This window comes from Dipodomys ordii, unplaced genomic scaffold (genome assembly GCF_000151885.1).
Source record: "Dipodomys ordii isolate 6190 unplaced genomic scaffold, Dord_2.0 Scaffold74, whole genome shotgun sequence".
Taxonomy (NCBI): Eukaryota; Metazoa; Chordata; class Mammalia; order Rodentia; family Heteromyidae; genus Dipodomys; species Dipodomys ordii.
In genome coordinates this window covers 4,797,861-4,813,959 of record NW_012267290.1, presented here as the reverse complement: position 1 = coordinate 4,813,959, position 16,099 = coordinate 4,797,861, and the positions used below count along the sequence as shown (strand labels likewise).

General features: G+C 47.9%; 1 protein-coding gene across 1 annotated transcript in view; it reads right to left on the bottom strand.

The window, feature by feature from the left end:
* Window positions 1–16,099, bottom strand: part of LOC105991563 (CUB and sushi domain-containing protein 1-like) — an 871,556-nt gene that overhangs the window by 61,838 nt on the left and 793,619 nt on the right. The window contains exons 44-49 of the mRNA XM_013024215.1: window positions 14,630–14,775; window positions 13,945–14,025; window positions 12,826–12,939; window positions 9,187–9,375; window positions 6,145–6,291; window positions 4,404–4,592 (exon numbers count right to left, since the gene is read on the bottom strand). Of these exons, the coding sequence (XP_012879669.1) occupies window positions 4,404–4,592; window positions 6,145–6,291; window positions 9,187–9,375; window positions 12,826–12,939; window positions 13,945–14,025; window positions 14,630–14,775 (866 nt within the window). The remainder of the gene's footprint in view (window positions 1–4,403; window positions 4,593–6,144; window positions 6,292–9,186; window positions 9,376–12,825; window positions 12,940–13,944; window positions 14,026–14,629; window positions 14,776–16,099) is intronic.

Below are 16,099 nucleotides of genomic sequence, written 5' to 3'. Positions count from 1 at the left end.
GCTGTGGCTCAAGTGGTAGAGCGCTAGCCTTGAGCTGAAGAGCTGAGGGACAGCGCCCAGGCCCAGAGTTCAGGCCCCACAACCGGACCCAAAAAAAAAACATGTAAACCAAGTTACTGGAACAATCCAACTTCATCAAAGCCATTCAGAAGGAGAGAGCCAGAGCCAGAGCCAGAGAGAGATGCACACTGAGAGAAAGAAATACAAGGTAACCCAGGAAGGGGGCTCACCAGACATAAACCAGAGCCTCTCTGGGCAAACTGGAATACAAGGCCAAAAGGCAGGCTGTTCGCCCCAACGTGACTTCTGAGCAGTTTTCCTGTGCCGTCCATCATAAGTTTAAGCCAAAAGCTCAGGACAGCAGGACAGCTGAGACTCTGTGGCCGTGGTTAGCGGCGGTGCAGCGGCGCTGAGACAAGCCCCAGATCACCACCAACGTCTCGTTTGTCAACAGAAAGGTACTTTTGAAAGACATTTAAAGTTTACTCTTAGTAAAGGGAGAGGACTCAGGCATAATTGGAACATTACCAATCACTCATCCATCCACTCCCCCACCCCAGTCTCTCTCAAAAGTGGCGAAGTGACAGATGGAGGCATTTTCCGCCCTTTGCTGTTGTTTTGTGTCTTGCACATGTGTGCCTCTGTTTTATTTTCCCTTTCTCCCATGGGTTATTCAACCACACTTTAAAATTGCATTTTGGTTACCTATGGTTTTATCTCATTTCACTTCATATAATTTTCCAATTCAATGTTCTAGCTATTTTTTATTAAAGCACAAGTTACCACAATGCACTACTGACATTTTGCTGGCCTGCGTGGTACACAGAAATCTCACACTCCTGTGTCTCCATTGACAGGACTGGCCTCTTAATTATTTTCTCTGTCTGCGCTGAGAATCACATTATGCAATTTTTGCTTCAATTGTCAAACTTTAAGAGAAGATCCTCTATTTATAAACATTAAAGAAAGACCTCACTATTTACCTACATTAAAACAAAAAGTCCCCTCCACCCACATTCTTGCTCTTTTGAATTTCTGTTCCATCTCTGCCGGCCCAAGTTCTTCCTTCCCCTTCTATTCCATGGAATTTCCTCTTAGAACTTCAGAGCTCAATTCAAAAGCCAAATTTGTGACTGATGGGTATTGGGAGAAGGAGCAGAGTGGACAGCCAGAGGCACAGGACACACAAATATGGAATCATAGGAGAAAAATCTCAGAAACTCTGATGATGTAACTCAATCTCTTAGAAAAACAAGAACAAGGTAAACCTGAAGCCAGTTGGCAAAGAAATAGAAAGATTAGGTCAGAAATAAATGAACTATAGAATAAGAGAACCATATAAAGCATCAACAAAACAAAAGGCTGGTGCTTTGTAAAGATAAACAAAGTTGATAAGCCTTTAGCCAACCTGAGCAGAAGGACAGCACACCTTTACACACACACACACACACACACACACACGTACATCACACGTACACACACATGCTCATCACAACTATAAAAAGTTGTTACATTTCCAAATAAGTCTAAGTTTCCGAGATATGGAGTCATTTTCACAAACAGAAGGAAGAGAGTTACACAGACGCAAAGGAACAGCGCTAAGGTAAAAGAAAGCCGTCACATTCCTGTGATTTTGAAGCTTTGAAAGGCACCCGTCCACCTTGGAACTCCAACTATGTCTTTGTAGCTTTTGATATTGGTACTAAACGTTTTACCCAGCTTGGAAAACAGTGTATTTAGAGAGTCCCACGCTGGAGGCAGACATTGCCCAGGGCATTCTCATGGTGAAAAGGCCAAGCTTAGATTTCTGGAACCTGACTCAGGCTCTAATCGCACGGCAGGGGGTTCACCACTGTGTTTTCCCTGCAAATGTGATCCTTGGAGCCTAGTACTTACATGCAGGATGGACCGCGTAAGGCCGACCACGTTCACGCTCCCACCCACTCCTCACCGGTCCACATTCACAGCCCCTCCCCAGTGCCCTCCGGGGCTGCCCACACCCTTGAAATGATTGCCTGTGAGCAGAGAATAGTCATTTGTATCTCTCCTCAAGAACAGAAGCTCGGTTGTGCAATGTACGAGATAGATCAACTTTTTCCTGCTCTTTCTTGTTGCAGAAGTGCTGGCAAAGCCTAAGCAAACAGCAGACAGAGTCTGTACCACGCGAGGGCCTGCGTGCACCAGGCTGGGAGACGCAGCTGTCACCAATGCTCCTTGCAAGCTGCTCTCTCTAACAGGGCCAACTTGAAAGCGGCCGCGGTGAGGAACCAGTTTAACTGCATCCTCAAGATAATGCTGAAAACCCCGGCTCTAGCTCAGGCTTCTTTTGGAGATGAATAAGATCAGTGTACAGATAATGGAACTGCTGCTTGGCACAACTCCGTGCTGGAAGACAGGAAATGAAGCCTGCAGGACCGAAGATATGCCCGCTTTATTGAGGATAAAAACCAAGGCAGCCCTGCCGAGGGAAATCATTTAAAAGGTCAAGCAGCACAAGAAAAACAACCTAGAGTTCTCTGAAACCAATAAAATACATGTGGCCCGCGGCATGCTTCCCCCAACCCCAGGTGCTAGGGCTGGGCCTGCCCTGCTCACAGAAGCATCTGGGAGGCTGAAGGAGAGCTGGCCCAGCTCTGCACTTGAGCCGTGAGGTGGGGTGGGGGTTCGACTCCATGCTTCCGACCAACAGCTGCCCAGCCCCCCAGAGCCTCTGGAGGCCTTGGGTCCACACAGGCCATGGTACACTTGGCATCTAGAGGACTTTATTTGGGAACTCGGGGCCCTGGGCCTACTCTGACCCCTTTCTGAGTCTAGGCTGTTGTTTGGGTCAATGATTTTTTTAATTGTGAAAATACCATACAGAGGGGTTTCAATTACCTGGGCAGGTAGTGAGTGCATTTCTTATCAAGCATTGCTGCCTCCTCCTTTGCTTCCCCTTCCCATCTTCTCCCCCCGCCCCAAGATCTGGAACCAACCCAGATGCCCCTCAGTAGACGAATGGATCAAGAAAATGTGGTATATATACACAATGGAATTCTATGCCTCCATCAGAAAGAATGGCATTACCCCATTTGTTAGGAAATGGAAAAACTTGGAAAAAATTATATTAAGTGAAGTAAGCCAGGCCCAAAGAAACATAGGTCCCATGGGTCAATGATTTGTCATGGGAATTGTTTCCAGTGACAAACAAACCAACCAACAAACCAAACAACCAGCGCAGGAGACGTGGCGGGTACAGCAGTGTCTCCCGCACACCGGGCGCTGTGCCGCACAGAGCGAGGACTCAGAGGGAGCAGGAAGTGCCCTTTCCTGCTTTCAAAGAAGAAAGGTCGCACTTCCTAATAGCATAAAACAAGCTTCTTGGATCTATCATTATGTTTATGACGCATGAACTAATTCAGATCTGGAAAAAAGATGTAAATACTATAAACTAAGTTATCACAACTCATGGTTGTACATGTATGAGAACAGTTTGCGTCTCCCCCCCCTTACAGAGCAATAATGGAAATCTAAGCCCTATGTGAATGAAAAATAAGGACGCCAACACGAAGTCCCATTCACAAATCATAATCAATTGTGTGATGAATATAAACATCATCAGGCAAACGTATGAAAATTTCATGACTTCAAACTTTTCAGTTACAATAAAAAGGCTTCTGGGTGCTGTATCATGGCTACCTAGGAAGCTGAAATTGGAGGACTGCAATTCAAAGCCAGCCTGGACAGAGAAGTCTGTGAGACTCGTCTCCAGTCAACCACAAAAGGCAGGAAGTGGAGCTGTGGCTCAAGTGGTAGTAGATAGAGCACTCCAGCCTTGAGTGAGAAAGCTCAGGGCCAGCGCCCAGGCTCCACGTTCAAGCTCCTGTACCAGTGCCATCCCCCCAAAACACCAAAAAGCTTCTTTAGAAAACTCAATTTCAAATGCTACATAGATAAAATGCAAAAATATTGCAGGAAATAGTGAAATGAACACCAACAAGCCCTCCATTAAAAGGAACAAAGAAAATTAAATACAAGGCTTAAGGTTCAAAGGAAGATAAAACTAAAATAAGAAAAACAAATTACTCAGTAATGGGGCATCTAATCAAAACGGTGCTCAAGAATTGCCACCAACGCTAACTGACGCTCGCTTCATGGTGAGCAAGGCATGGGAATAACCGTGCTGATGGCATAATGAGTGTCCATTCTCTGAATCCGGGCTGCAGAAGGAGAGGAAGCCCGGTGGAAGCACCTGGAATGTGTGTGTGCGTGGATGTGGAAAGTTCGGCTTGTCCTGAGTTAAGCGTGAGTCTGATCTTCCCTTCCCTCCACCCCAGCCTCCCCTTGGTTCTGCACCCTTCGGAGTGTGACGCACGTGACAATGGGGGGGGGTCCCGCTCTGCGGGACGGGGCACATTCCTTACCCTGGCACAGAGGCGCGGGGGAGTCCCACTGGCAGATGCCCGCTGGGCTCCGTCTGCAGGTGGCGTTGCTGAGGCCGATCATCCGGTAGCCAGGCTTGCAAAAGTAATGAACTTGGCTTCCAACTGCCCCTGCTGTCCTGTTCAGGATGCCGCCGTTCCTCAGCGTGGCAGGTAGGCTGCAGTACGGGGCTGGGGGCAGACAAGCCCTACAACATGAGCCAAGTGCAGACCAGATGGGGTGGGCTCACCTCCCTGCTGAGGTGGACGCAGATCACCGCCTCTGGCTGTTAGAGCCAGACGGAGCGCCTGGAGGTACACTTGTCCAAAATGTAGAGCTGCCGGGCGGCCGTGGCTCGCCTGTAATCCCAGCTACTCAGGAGGCCCAGATCTGAGGATCGCGGTTCAAAGCCAGCCTGGGCAGGAAAGGCTGTGGGACTTATCTCCAAAAAGGCACCAAAAAGCCAGAAGTAGAGCACAGCCTCGAGCCTCGAGCTCAGGCCCTGAGTTCAAGCCCAGGACACGGATGAGACTCAAAGCCCAGAGTGCAGTTTCCTGCAGCTCCGGGCACCCTGAGGTGGTCCTGGCGTACGCAGGCCTGCGTGCATGTGTCTGTATCTGTACTGTGTGATCACTTGTGAATGTGTGCCTGGGTGTGCGTGCATGTGTGTGTACATAATCACACATGCACACGAGGCCACACATAACACTCTATGGCGACATTTTCCTGACATAGTTCAGGAAAATGAAAACACGTTAGTGTTCTGAGAATTCAAGGTATTACGTGTCAGAGTGGGCCACAGATAAAACATGATGAATTATGTTTCACAGTGAGTTCTTCTACTGGCCATTTTTTCGGGGTGGAAATAAAGGCCTGTTGTTTGGAAGGCTAGTGTTTGCCTCTTTCGGAACATTGACAAGCGTAATCCATGCCTAACTGCCACGGCCCCATGGTCTCTGTGACAAGGTTCTGCGCGCATCATATTCCACAGAACAGAGGAAGGCTGTCTGAACCCTCCCCTGTCTTTCCATCCACCCTGCCTGGCCTCATATCGTCTGTATATATACATCTGTGTGTGTACATATACAGATATCTTTCCATCTGTATATATACATATATGTACATACATATATATATGTATGTACATATTCACATATGTATACATATTCACTATGTGTATGTGGCGTGTGTAAAGATCACAGAAAGACTGACAACCTGATGTACTAACAAAAGGGGTTATCAACACATGTAGTCAACAGTGACATATCTATTTTCTTAGCAATTAAAGGACTAGTTTTGGTGATATTATTGTATCTTTTTAGAAATACCTTTGTGGTCTATGGCATGCAATTCAAAGATCTATTGTTTTAATGATACATTTTAAAATAATCACCACCCAATATGCTAGTGTTGTGTAGATACAGCATGGAGACTCCCTTCCCAACATGATTTCTTGTACAGTAGAGATTAGCTCGATATGCATTATAATCTCTATTTTGTTTTACTTTTTAGAGATTAAACCCAAGGCTTACTCCTGCAGTGCTCTGCCAGGCCGCCGTCCACCCAGCCTTTTGCTCTTAGTTTGGATCTCCTTTACCTCTGGACTGGCTTTGACCTGTGATCTTCCTGTTAGTCTCTACATATCTGGGATTACAGGTGTGTGCTGGCTTACCCAGCTCCTTTTTTTTTTAAATGGAATGAAGGTCCCTTGTGTGACGGATGATCCCATGGTGGGTCACGTACCTGCATAGCGAATCTTGAATCCCTTCTTACTGGTTGCGTGGTCAGTGGACCAGCGGAGGTACAGCTGGTTGCTCTTGCTGGTGAAATTGGATTGCTCAGTGTGGTTCCCACTTAGGACAACTAACAGAGGACTCTGTCCGGAAGAGCCTGGGGAGAGAGCATGGCAAGCCACATGAGAGTTCACACCTACACACAGATCAGCTTCTGACAAGACTGCGATCCAAACATGTTATGTACAGTATGTATTTCCAAAGTGGACAAAGAATCTCAAATGATCATAGCAACAAAGTTCCTTGATAAGAATACCAACAGCCAGGATAAAAAGTCACTTGCTTAAGTTACTAATGGAAAGACATTTAAACAGCCTAAGAAACAGCAGGAAGAGTGAAATGGATGGTGACATCATCAGTGTGTGCAGTGTTCACTGTGCTGGGGATGTGAGAATGGGCAGTGACATCATCCGTGCGCGCAGCACAGGAACCGGCTGTGACATCATCGACGCCTTCATCAGAGATTACTGAGCTGGGGAACATGGGAACGGACAGTGAGGCCATCTGCGCTGACATCATCAGCGCCTTCACCGGCATTCCCGAGCGAGGCCACAGACTCTGGACATGTCTCTGCAGCTCTGGGGCATCCCTTTCAGGATCTCACATTTGTTTAAGCTGCAGCACTTGTGCACAAAGGGCTATTTGCACAGAATCATCCGTATGCCCACGCCACTTCTGTGTTTGGACCCTAAGTAATACTTTGGAGTTTCACACTCCCCTGTCCTTCACGTGCTCCTGGCACTGGTCCATTCCAGGAGAGGTCTCCTGGAAACGCAGCGCAGTGTGGAGGAGGCCTCCCGGCACACGTGTGGCCAGGGTGAGTGACCCTGTCCTTGACGTTTATACAGAGGTAATTTATTTAAATTGAGAATTTACAACACCATTGACTGTGTAATTCTTAGGAATTTCTTGTAATTTTCGAATCAGGCTAATTGCATTCATCTCTGATCACACAATACGTCAGAAGGTAGCTGTGTCTGGATATAGGATCTGTGCGTGTGATGGGTGAGCTCTCAAGGGTGGTTCTGACCCAAGAGGGCTGATATCCTGAGGGGCCGTGGATCTGGGTTCACACACACGCTGGGCCGGCCGCACGGGACTGGGGTGGGGGCGTGAGAGCCCGAGAGGCCTGGGTGCCAGCAGCCTTGTGCACCAGTGAGTCACATTCATTACTCAGCCCAGTCTCACGATGATTAAAGTCCCATTTTTAGAAATTGTGTCTCTCCAGACTTCTGACACAGAGCGAACACTGCTGGGATGATGACTTTCAGCATCAATATAATCAACCGCTCTCTGGTCAACGCAGAGGGGAGAGAGGGGCACCGTCTTATCAAATAAAGGCAGAAGCATGACATTTACTGCAAGAAAAATGTCACCACTTAAAACCTTATCCATATTAAACTCTGACCTTTGGTGTCATCAAAAAGTCTCTGGGAGTAGAACAAAGCTAGCCTAGCTCTCTGAGAAGGCTTTCAGCCTCACAGGATATTGGGTCTGAGGTCTCCTCTGCTTGCTGCTTATCACAGGTGTGGGCTGTCCAGATTTGGAGGCAATCAATGGATACGTTATAGTACAAACAGTTCTCCTGAAACTAAAAGAAACCCATGGCCAGCTATATTCCAGTCCAACTAATGTGAAACATCCAAAGTAATGACCTGTATTTAATTATCTTAGGTGCCTAGGGATACACACGGATATTCGTGCATACAACATGTCTGGACACTCGTGGTCTACACAGGCGTTGCTTCCCTTTGCATCTGATAGGCTTGGGGTGAGTCTACCTCCCCTCCCCCCTCCTCCTCCCTCCCCTCTCTACACTAATATAATGATTCCCTTCCTCCACTAAAAGGACAGAGGGAAAGATGCATGTCTGCCTGGAATTACACTGAAAAATCCCTCTGAAAACAAGATACTGTTTCCCTAGTCTTTTGTTTTTCTATATATAAAGCTGAATTTAATTCTAAATATAGAAATGCATAAATTCAGTCTTTGAAGACACACAGGCCGATGGTCAGGGGTCTACTGATACGGTGATGGGAAGACACACAGGCCGACGGTCAGGGGTCTACTGATACGGTGATGGGAAGACACACAGGCCGACGGTCAGGGGTCTATCGATACGGGGATGGGAAGACACACAGGCCGACGGTCAGGGGTCTACTGATACGGTCATGTGACTGGCGGCTCCTCAGGGCAGCACAACAACCAAAAATTTAATAACATTATTTTTTTCCACTGAAATGATTGTGACTTATCTGAACTCAACGAAAACTCTGTCAAAACATGAGAAAATGCCATAATTATGTTCAGCTGTAATTGTATCCTGGTCTGCTTGTAGACAAAGAAAATTATCATCAATTTCACTTAAAATTGACTCTTCAAATATGTGTATTGTTACATTAACATTTTCATTCAAATTGCAGCAAAATCACAAGGCTGGTCCTGAAAACAGCATCAGTGTGTTTTCAGTTAGCTGCACTTTACTACTAAAAATAACCTGAGAGGACGGCTACCCTCTACCTTCTAGATGTCTCTGTCATGATTTTTACGCCTTTCTAGCAAAGTGCTCAACTTGAGTAGAATATTTGTACACTGCTTAATTCACCGACAGTGCTTTGTGAATGAATGTAATATCTGGGAAAGAAAGGACTTTTGAGAGCATCTTCTCTGAGTTCCCACATTAAAGAATTGAAGAATGGTTAAAAAGTTCATGGCATGCACAAGGATGCCTGTACTCATACCCTGACACGTTGAATTGAAACTTCTCTGTACAACTACTTAGAGGTAACTTTAAAAAATAAAAAATTCCTGTTCACATTGCGACTTCAGTTTGCAAAGTTGCAATGTCAGCAGTCCTACCATCCTCCTCTCTGAGACGCCCAGGCCCCAGTGCTGGGCGCCGGCTGATGTGATTTGGTTGGGGCAGGAATCTGAATTCGCCTGGAGAACGCAGCCCCTGTGCTGCGGGAACACATCAACAGAAGGAACTTACCGTCAAACACTTCCAGCGCATCGAATTGTTTCTCACTTTGAAATGTGTCCACAAAGATAGTAATATTGAAGTTTGGTTCTACTTTAATGCTCCAGGAGCAAGTCTGGGAGTTAAAATAGTTGCCTGGATACCCAGGGCTGAGGATTATTCCAGAAGATTCTGTCCGGACTTCATTTGCTGGGCATTGTGCTGCAGAGAGAAGCATCGGTAAAGCTTTGCTTTAACAAAATGAATCCAACTTCCGTTGGAGACTTTTTATCCCTGTATATACAAGCTGATGAAAAGAAAAGGCGGTCTCACTGAGCTCTGACCACACTGAATACCAGACACAAACACTGCCCGAGAGGCAAGCCGAAAACCGGCAGGCACCGCACACTGCACGATGGCGGCCCAAGTTCACCCCAGGCCAGACGGTGTGACTAAATCCCGCTGCTGGCTCTCAAGCCGCTCTGTCCTGGACCCACGCGAGTTAGTGGCGTTGGAACTTCGGCTGTGGCTTCACTAGAGGCCCAGTTGACAGACCTGACTCACACCCAGCCCGCACCTGCAGCAACCCACAGTTTGCACTGGGATCCAGGTTTACCTAGACAAGCGCTTCTGGATGAACTGTGAGGGATTAGGGGTATGTGTGCAAGCCTTTCCCCTGCTTTCTTCACTTTCTTGTTCAGTGACTTACAAGTTAATTCAAATAAAAATAATCTTCACAGATGTGCATGCACAGAAGGGAATAGCCAAATAAGAGTTCATCAACCACTAATTTCTCTTGTTGATAACTTATATTCTAGAAACATTTGCTTATAGAATAATTAAGGGAAAACTATTTCTATTATTAGTAATAGCACACAAATAGAACCATAACTATTTAGAGTGCTTTTTAAAAAGTTCAGCAATCAGTAATCACAAAGAAATGAACTTTCATCAAAAATGTATCTTATTGAGTTATCTACTTCTAAGGTATTTCCTCTGTATTACTTACAGCTGTATTTTTAATACAAATAGTTCTCCAAACAGAATATATCTTCTTTAAAAGCTTGAACATATTTTAACAAACCTTGTAGGGAAAAGAAAAGCTTCACCTTCTTCTGTTTCTAATTGAAATATACCTTCAAATTTAGGAATGTTTAGACATAAAACCACCAGCAGTGATGCATGACATAGAGTCCTTTAAATACATATGCATTTTAGGTCATATTTAAAAAAAAAACATTTATAGCAGAAATGAGTGGCCATAGTAGAAAATAATTCTGGAACTCACAGAATGAAGCCACTCAGATAAAAGTGTGATTTTCTTCTGGGACCATGGCGGGATTGCTGACCGCCAAGCCAGGAGGACCACCGGGAGGGCCAGCTCCTGCGTCCGTGGCACAGCAGAGCCGCTGCAGCTTTGGAGAAATGCAGAGCAGGACCCCGGCTGCCAAGCCACTCATTGTTTGAAGCAAAGCTGGTCCTCTCCCAGTCAGCGATATCACCCACGCTCCCAGGTGGAGTCAGCTTATTGCGCAAAGGCTACATCTGCACTGTGGTTTTTAAAAAATTAATTTGAGAATTTTCCATAGTGAGTTGATAGCTTTCAGTTGGGCTGTTTGAGCTAGTTTGTAGTCCTAAAACCCTTTTCTTCTAATTACACTTGAAACTAGCACCAATGAGATTATATGTGTAAAATGACCTAATCATTTTGGTCCATTGGCACAATGTATCCATCATAAACCTTTTCTCTGCTATAATAGATTATCTAAACTCTTGCATACATTCAACTTATTTTAAAGACTTGTAAAAATCAGGAAAGTTACACACTTCACTTGGTAGTTTATAAATTTTATGCCCCCTATTTTTTAAATACTATGTTCATGCAGTGGTATGACACACAAAATTGCCTTCGAGACCATTCAAAGTGCCAGGTGCTGGTGGCTCACGCCTGTAATCCCAGCTACTCAGGGGGCTGAGATCTGAGGATTGTGGTTCAAAGCCAGCTGGGGCAGGAAAGACCATTATCTACAAGACTCTTATCTCCAATTAACCACCAGAAAGCCAGAAGTGGCACTTTGGCTCAAGTGGTAGAGTGCTTGCCTTGAGCTGAAGAGCTGGGGGACAGCGCCCAGGCCCAGAGTTCAAGCCCCTGACTGACAAATAAAAAAAAAAAAAGAAAGCATTCAAAGCATGAGGCCAACTGGTGACTGGACAGGAAGATAATAGAAACCTGTGAGTGAGGTAACCATGGAATTGACACAGGCCAAGCTCAAGCTGATGCTGATAAAGATGGCTAGAGCCACACAGCAGGGTGTTCACAGACAGACAGACAAAGATGGGCAGAGCCACACAGCGGGGTGTTCACAGACAGACAGACAAAGATGGCCAGAGCCACACAGCGGGTGTTCACAGACAGACAGACAGAGATGGCCAGAGCCACACAGCGGGGTGTTCCCAGACAGACAGACAGAGATGGCCAGAGCCACACAGCGGGGTGTTCCCAGACAGACAGACAGACAGACAGAGATGGCCAGAGCCACACAGCAGGTGTTCACAGACAGACTGACAGAGATGGCCAGAGCCACACAGCGGGGTGTTCCCAGACAGACAGACAAAGATGACCAGAGCCACACAGTGGGTATTCACAGACAGACAGACAAAGATGGCCAGAGCCACACAGCGGGGTATTCCCAGACAGACAGACAGAGATGGCCAGAGCCACACAGCGGGGTATTCCCAGACAGACAGACAGAGATGGCCAGAGCCACACAGCGGGGTGTTCCCAGACAGACAGACAGAGATGGCCAGAGCCACACAGCGGGGTGTTCACAGACAGACAGACAAAGATGTCTGGAGCCACACAGCAGGGTGTTCACAGACAGACAGACAAAGATGGCCAGAGCCACACAGCGGGGTGTTCACAGACAGACAGACAAAGATGGCCAGAGCCACACAGCGGGTGTTCACAGACAGACAGACAGAGATGGCCAGAGCCACACAGCGGGGTGTTCCCAGACAGACAGACAGAGATGGCCAGAGCCACACAGCGGGGTGTTCCCAGACAGACAGACAGACAGACAGAGATGGCCAGAGCCACACAGCAGGTGTTCACAGACAGACTGACAGAGATGGCCAGAGCCACACAGCAGGGTGTTCCCAGACAGACAGACAAAGATGGCCAGAGCCACACAGCGGGGTGTTCCCAGACAGACAGACAGAGATGGCCAGAGCCACACAGCGGAGTGTTCACAGACAGACAAAGATGGCCAGAGCCACACAGCGAGTGTTCCTAGACAGACAGACAGAGATGGCCAGAGCCACACAGCGGGGTGTTCCCAGACAGACAGACAGACAGAGATGGCCAGAGCCACACAGCGGGTGTTCCCAGACAGACAGACAGAGATGGCCAGAGCCACACAGCGGGGTGTTCCCAGACAGACAGACAAAGATGGCCAGAGCCACACAGCGGGGTGTTCACAGACAGACAGACAGAGATGGCCAGAGCCACACAGTGGGGTGTTCACAGACAGACAGACAAAGATGTTTGAGCCACACAGCGGGGTGTTCCCAGACAGACAGACAGACAAAGATGGCCAGAGCCACACAGCAGGGTGTTCACAGACAGACAGACAGAGATGTTGGAGCCACACAGCGGGGTCTTCACAGACATACCTTCACAGGAGGGGACCGAGCCCTGGAACTGCAGCTGGGAGCTGAGTCTGCAGGTGAGCGTGTCACTTCCAGATAAGGTGTAGCCAGGGTGGCACTGATACTTCACAAAGTCTCCTGAAAGAACCAATCCAACATGCTGGGAAATGGTGTTTCTAGAACATTCTAAGTGCATGACTGTGGTACATGTGTGTGGCCACTTGATGAATCAAGTCAGTGTGCAAACCATCTCAGAACTGGTGTTCTCTGGAGAACGTGCCATTTCTGATTCTCACTGTACACCCATGCTGCAGTAACCCAATGTTAGTACAGACATGGTGTCCAGGTTTCCTTCCTACGCTCTCCATCCCTGATGACTAAATAAATCAGTGCCGTGCACTAGAGGCCTCGGGGTCGGCGAGGAGAAAATGGCAGAATGACCTCCATGTGACCTTGGCAGAGGAGCACAGGTTTCAGTCAGCTGGTTCTCCACGAGCAAAGAAGACATCGGGTCACAGAGCCTGACCAGCCGCTGGAGGCATGCCTTGGCATCAGGACAAGACTTGTCATTAGGAATGAGAAGCTGTGGTCACAATAATTATGCTGCAAACATGTGCCGGGTGCTTTATTAGGTACCACATGATCACTTAGTGAATACGGCCATTGATGTAAGTGATAATGCGGAACTTCTAAATGTGATCATCCACTATCTGCCACCAATTACTTCCTGGGAGGTTCTGTTAAATCATCAGCATTATGGCTACAAACACAGTCTTTCTTAAGTATGTTCATATCTCACCCTAATTAAAGCAAGTATCTGCTGAAGCCTGCCTCCACAAACTGTGTACAAAATGATTTTTTGAATGGCTAAGTGACATTATAGAGAAAGAGAGAAGAAAATAACTCAAATGTCAAAACCCAAATTCAAGTGGCAAAACAAAAGTCACAGAAGTGTAAAAGAAACTCCTCTCCTGGTCTGTCTCTGTATCAGACCACAGCAATGGCCTGGGAAAGTTTCATCCTTTCTGACAAATTTCCCATGTGCCAGCCCAAGTCTGATTCCGGGGGAGATGGGAGTGTGGGCCGACTGCGGGACAGGGTATGCACGGCTGGAACCATGGGGCATGGTGGAGGAGACCTTACCAATCTCGAAGTCCTCATCCTCGGCAATCAGGTCGGCATGGGGGACCGCGGGAGGGGCCGGGCACCTCTTCAGCTGAAATGCTGCGGAGAAAGTTCATGAAAAGCAGGTGTCATGGCAGACACTGCTGAGAGCCAAGATGACTGCAAGCTGCATTGCCCTACGGTTGTAAAGCTGAGGTTCACTGAAATACCCGCACGTGTTCGCCACTGCCTCGTGACATTGTCACTGTCCAAGTGCTCCTACAGTTAGTTCATACCAAGCTGCTACGTAAACACACAGAGGAAAGTCCTCTAACGCACTTGAAATTCTGCAGGGAGGTGCTCTGAACAGGGCCTGGCTGCAAGTCCTGTTTCAGATTTGGTAAGATCCCCTCTTCTTCTCCTGAGGAATCTGCTCTGGGGTCTGCCCTGGGAGAAAAGGGGCCCCACACCACAGCAAGCCCCCTCAGCGCCCATTCCAAAGAGCACTGGTTGTTCCTGACATTTGTATGTGATGCCAGTAGATAGTGAGAACGCATCACCATGGTCTGATGACACAGAAGACAGAAAGAGACCGGGCTGCACCCCAGGAGGCTGGAAAAAGGGCCCCAGACACCACACCAGCACCTGGAGGTCGGCTGTGCCTCACCCTGCGGAAACACCACCTGGAATTCTCGGTGGCAGTTGGCGGGGAAAATGAACTGACCGTGGAAATTGAGGACAAAGAAGCCTCCGTTGGAGAAGTCGCTGTGGAACTTGAGCAGGACCTGGTTGGAGGAGCTGTACGCTGTTTCCAGGGCTGTATTTCCACTGAAAACCCCGAGCTGAGGTGAATTCTGGTCAGGACCATCCCTAGGGACAGCAAGCTCCCATCAATTCTGAAAGGACTCCATACCTCCCATCCACCACTTCCTGTCTATATCCTGTCCACCACCTGTCCGTGTCCTCTCCACCTCCCATCCACCTCCATCTACATCCTGTACAACTTCTGTCTACCTCTAGTTCACCTCCTGTCCACATTGTCTACAGCCTGTCCACCTCCTGTCCATGTCCTGTCTACCTCCTGTCTATGTCCTGTCCACCTCCTGTCCATGTCCACATCCTGTCCACCTCCTGTCCATGTCCTGTCTACCTCCTGTCTACATCCTGTCCACCTCCTGTCCACATTGTCTACAGCCTGTCCACCTCCTGTCTATGTCCTGTCCACCTCCTGTCTATGTCCTGTCTATGTCCTGTCTACATCCTGTCCACCTCCTGTCTACATCCTGTCCACCTCCTGTCCACATTGTCTACAGCCTGTCCACCTCCTGTCTATGTCCTGTCTACCTCCTGTCTACATCCTGTCCACCTCCTGTCTACATCCTGTCCACCTCCTATTCACATCCAGTTTACTTCCTATCCAGTCCTGTCCATGTCCTCTCCACCTCCTGTCCACATCCTATCTATATGCTGTCCACCTCCTGTCCACCTCTGGTCCACCTCCTGTCCACATCCTGTCCACCTCCTGTCCACATCTAGTTTACCTCCTCTCTAGTCCTGTCCATGTCCTCTCCATCTCTCGTCTATCTCTTGTCAGTCAAACCCCCATGTTTAAGTTCTAAATGCAATACGCCTACAAACAGCAAGAGTGAGAAGCTTCTAAAACTAAAACATCTTTTAAAACTCAATAAAATACAATGTCCCCTGGGTTCTATTCTGAAGGGGCCGCCCTGGCCCTGGACATCCTCCATGTCATCAGCACTGGACAGGGGCCACTAAAACCACAGCTGACCCCCTAAAACCACAGCTGACCCCCCAGAACCACAGCTGAACCCCTAAAACCACAGCTGACCCCTAAAACCACAGCTGAACCCCCAGAACCACAGCTGACCCCCTAAAACCACAGCTGACCCCCCAGAACCACAGCTGAACCCCAGAACCACAACTGATCCCCTAAAACCACAGCTGACCCCTAAAACCACAGCTGACCTCCTAAAACCACAGCTGACCCCAGAACCACAGCTGACCCCCTAAAACCACAGCTGACCCCCTAAAACCACAGCTGACCCCCTAAAACCACAGCTGACCCCCTAAAACCACAGCTGACCCCCCAGAACCACAGCTGACCCCAGAACCACAGCTGACCCCCTAAAACCACAGCTGACCCCCTAAAACCACAGCTGACCCCCCAGAACCA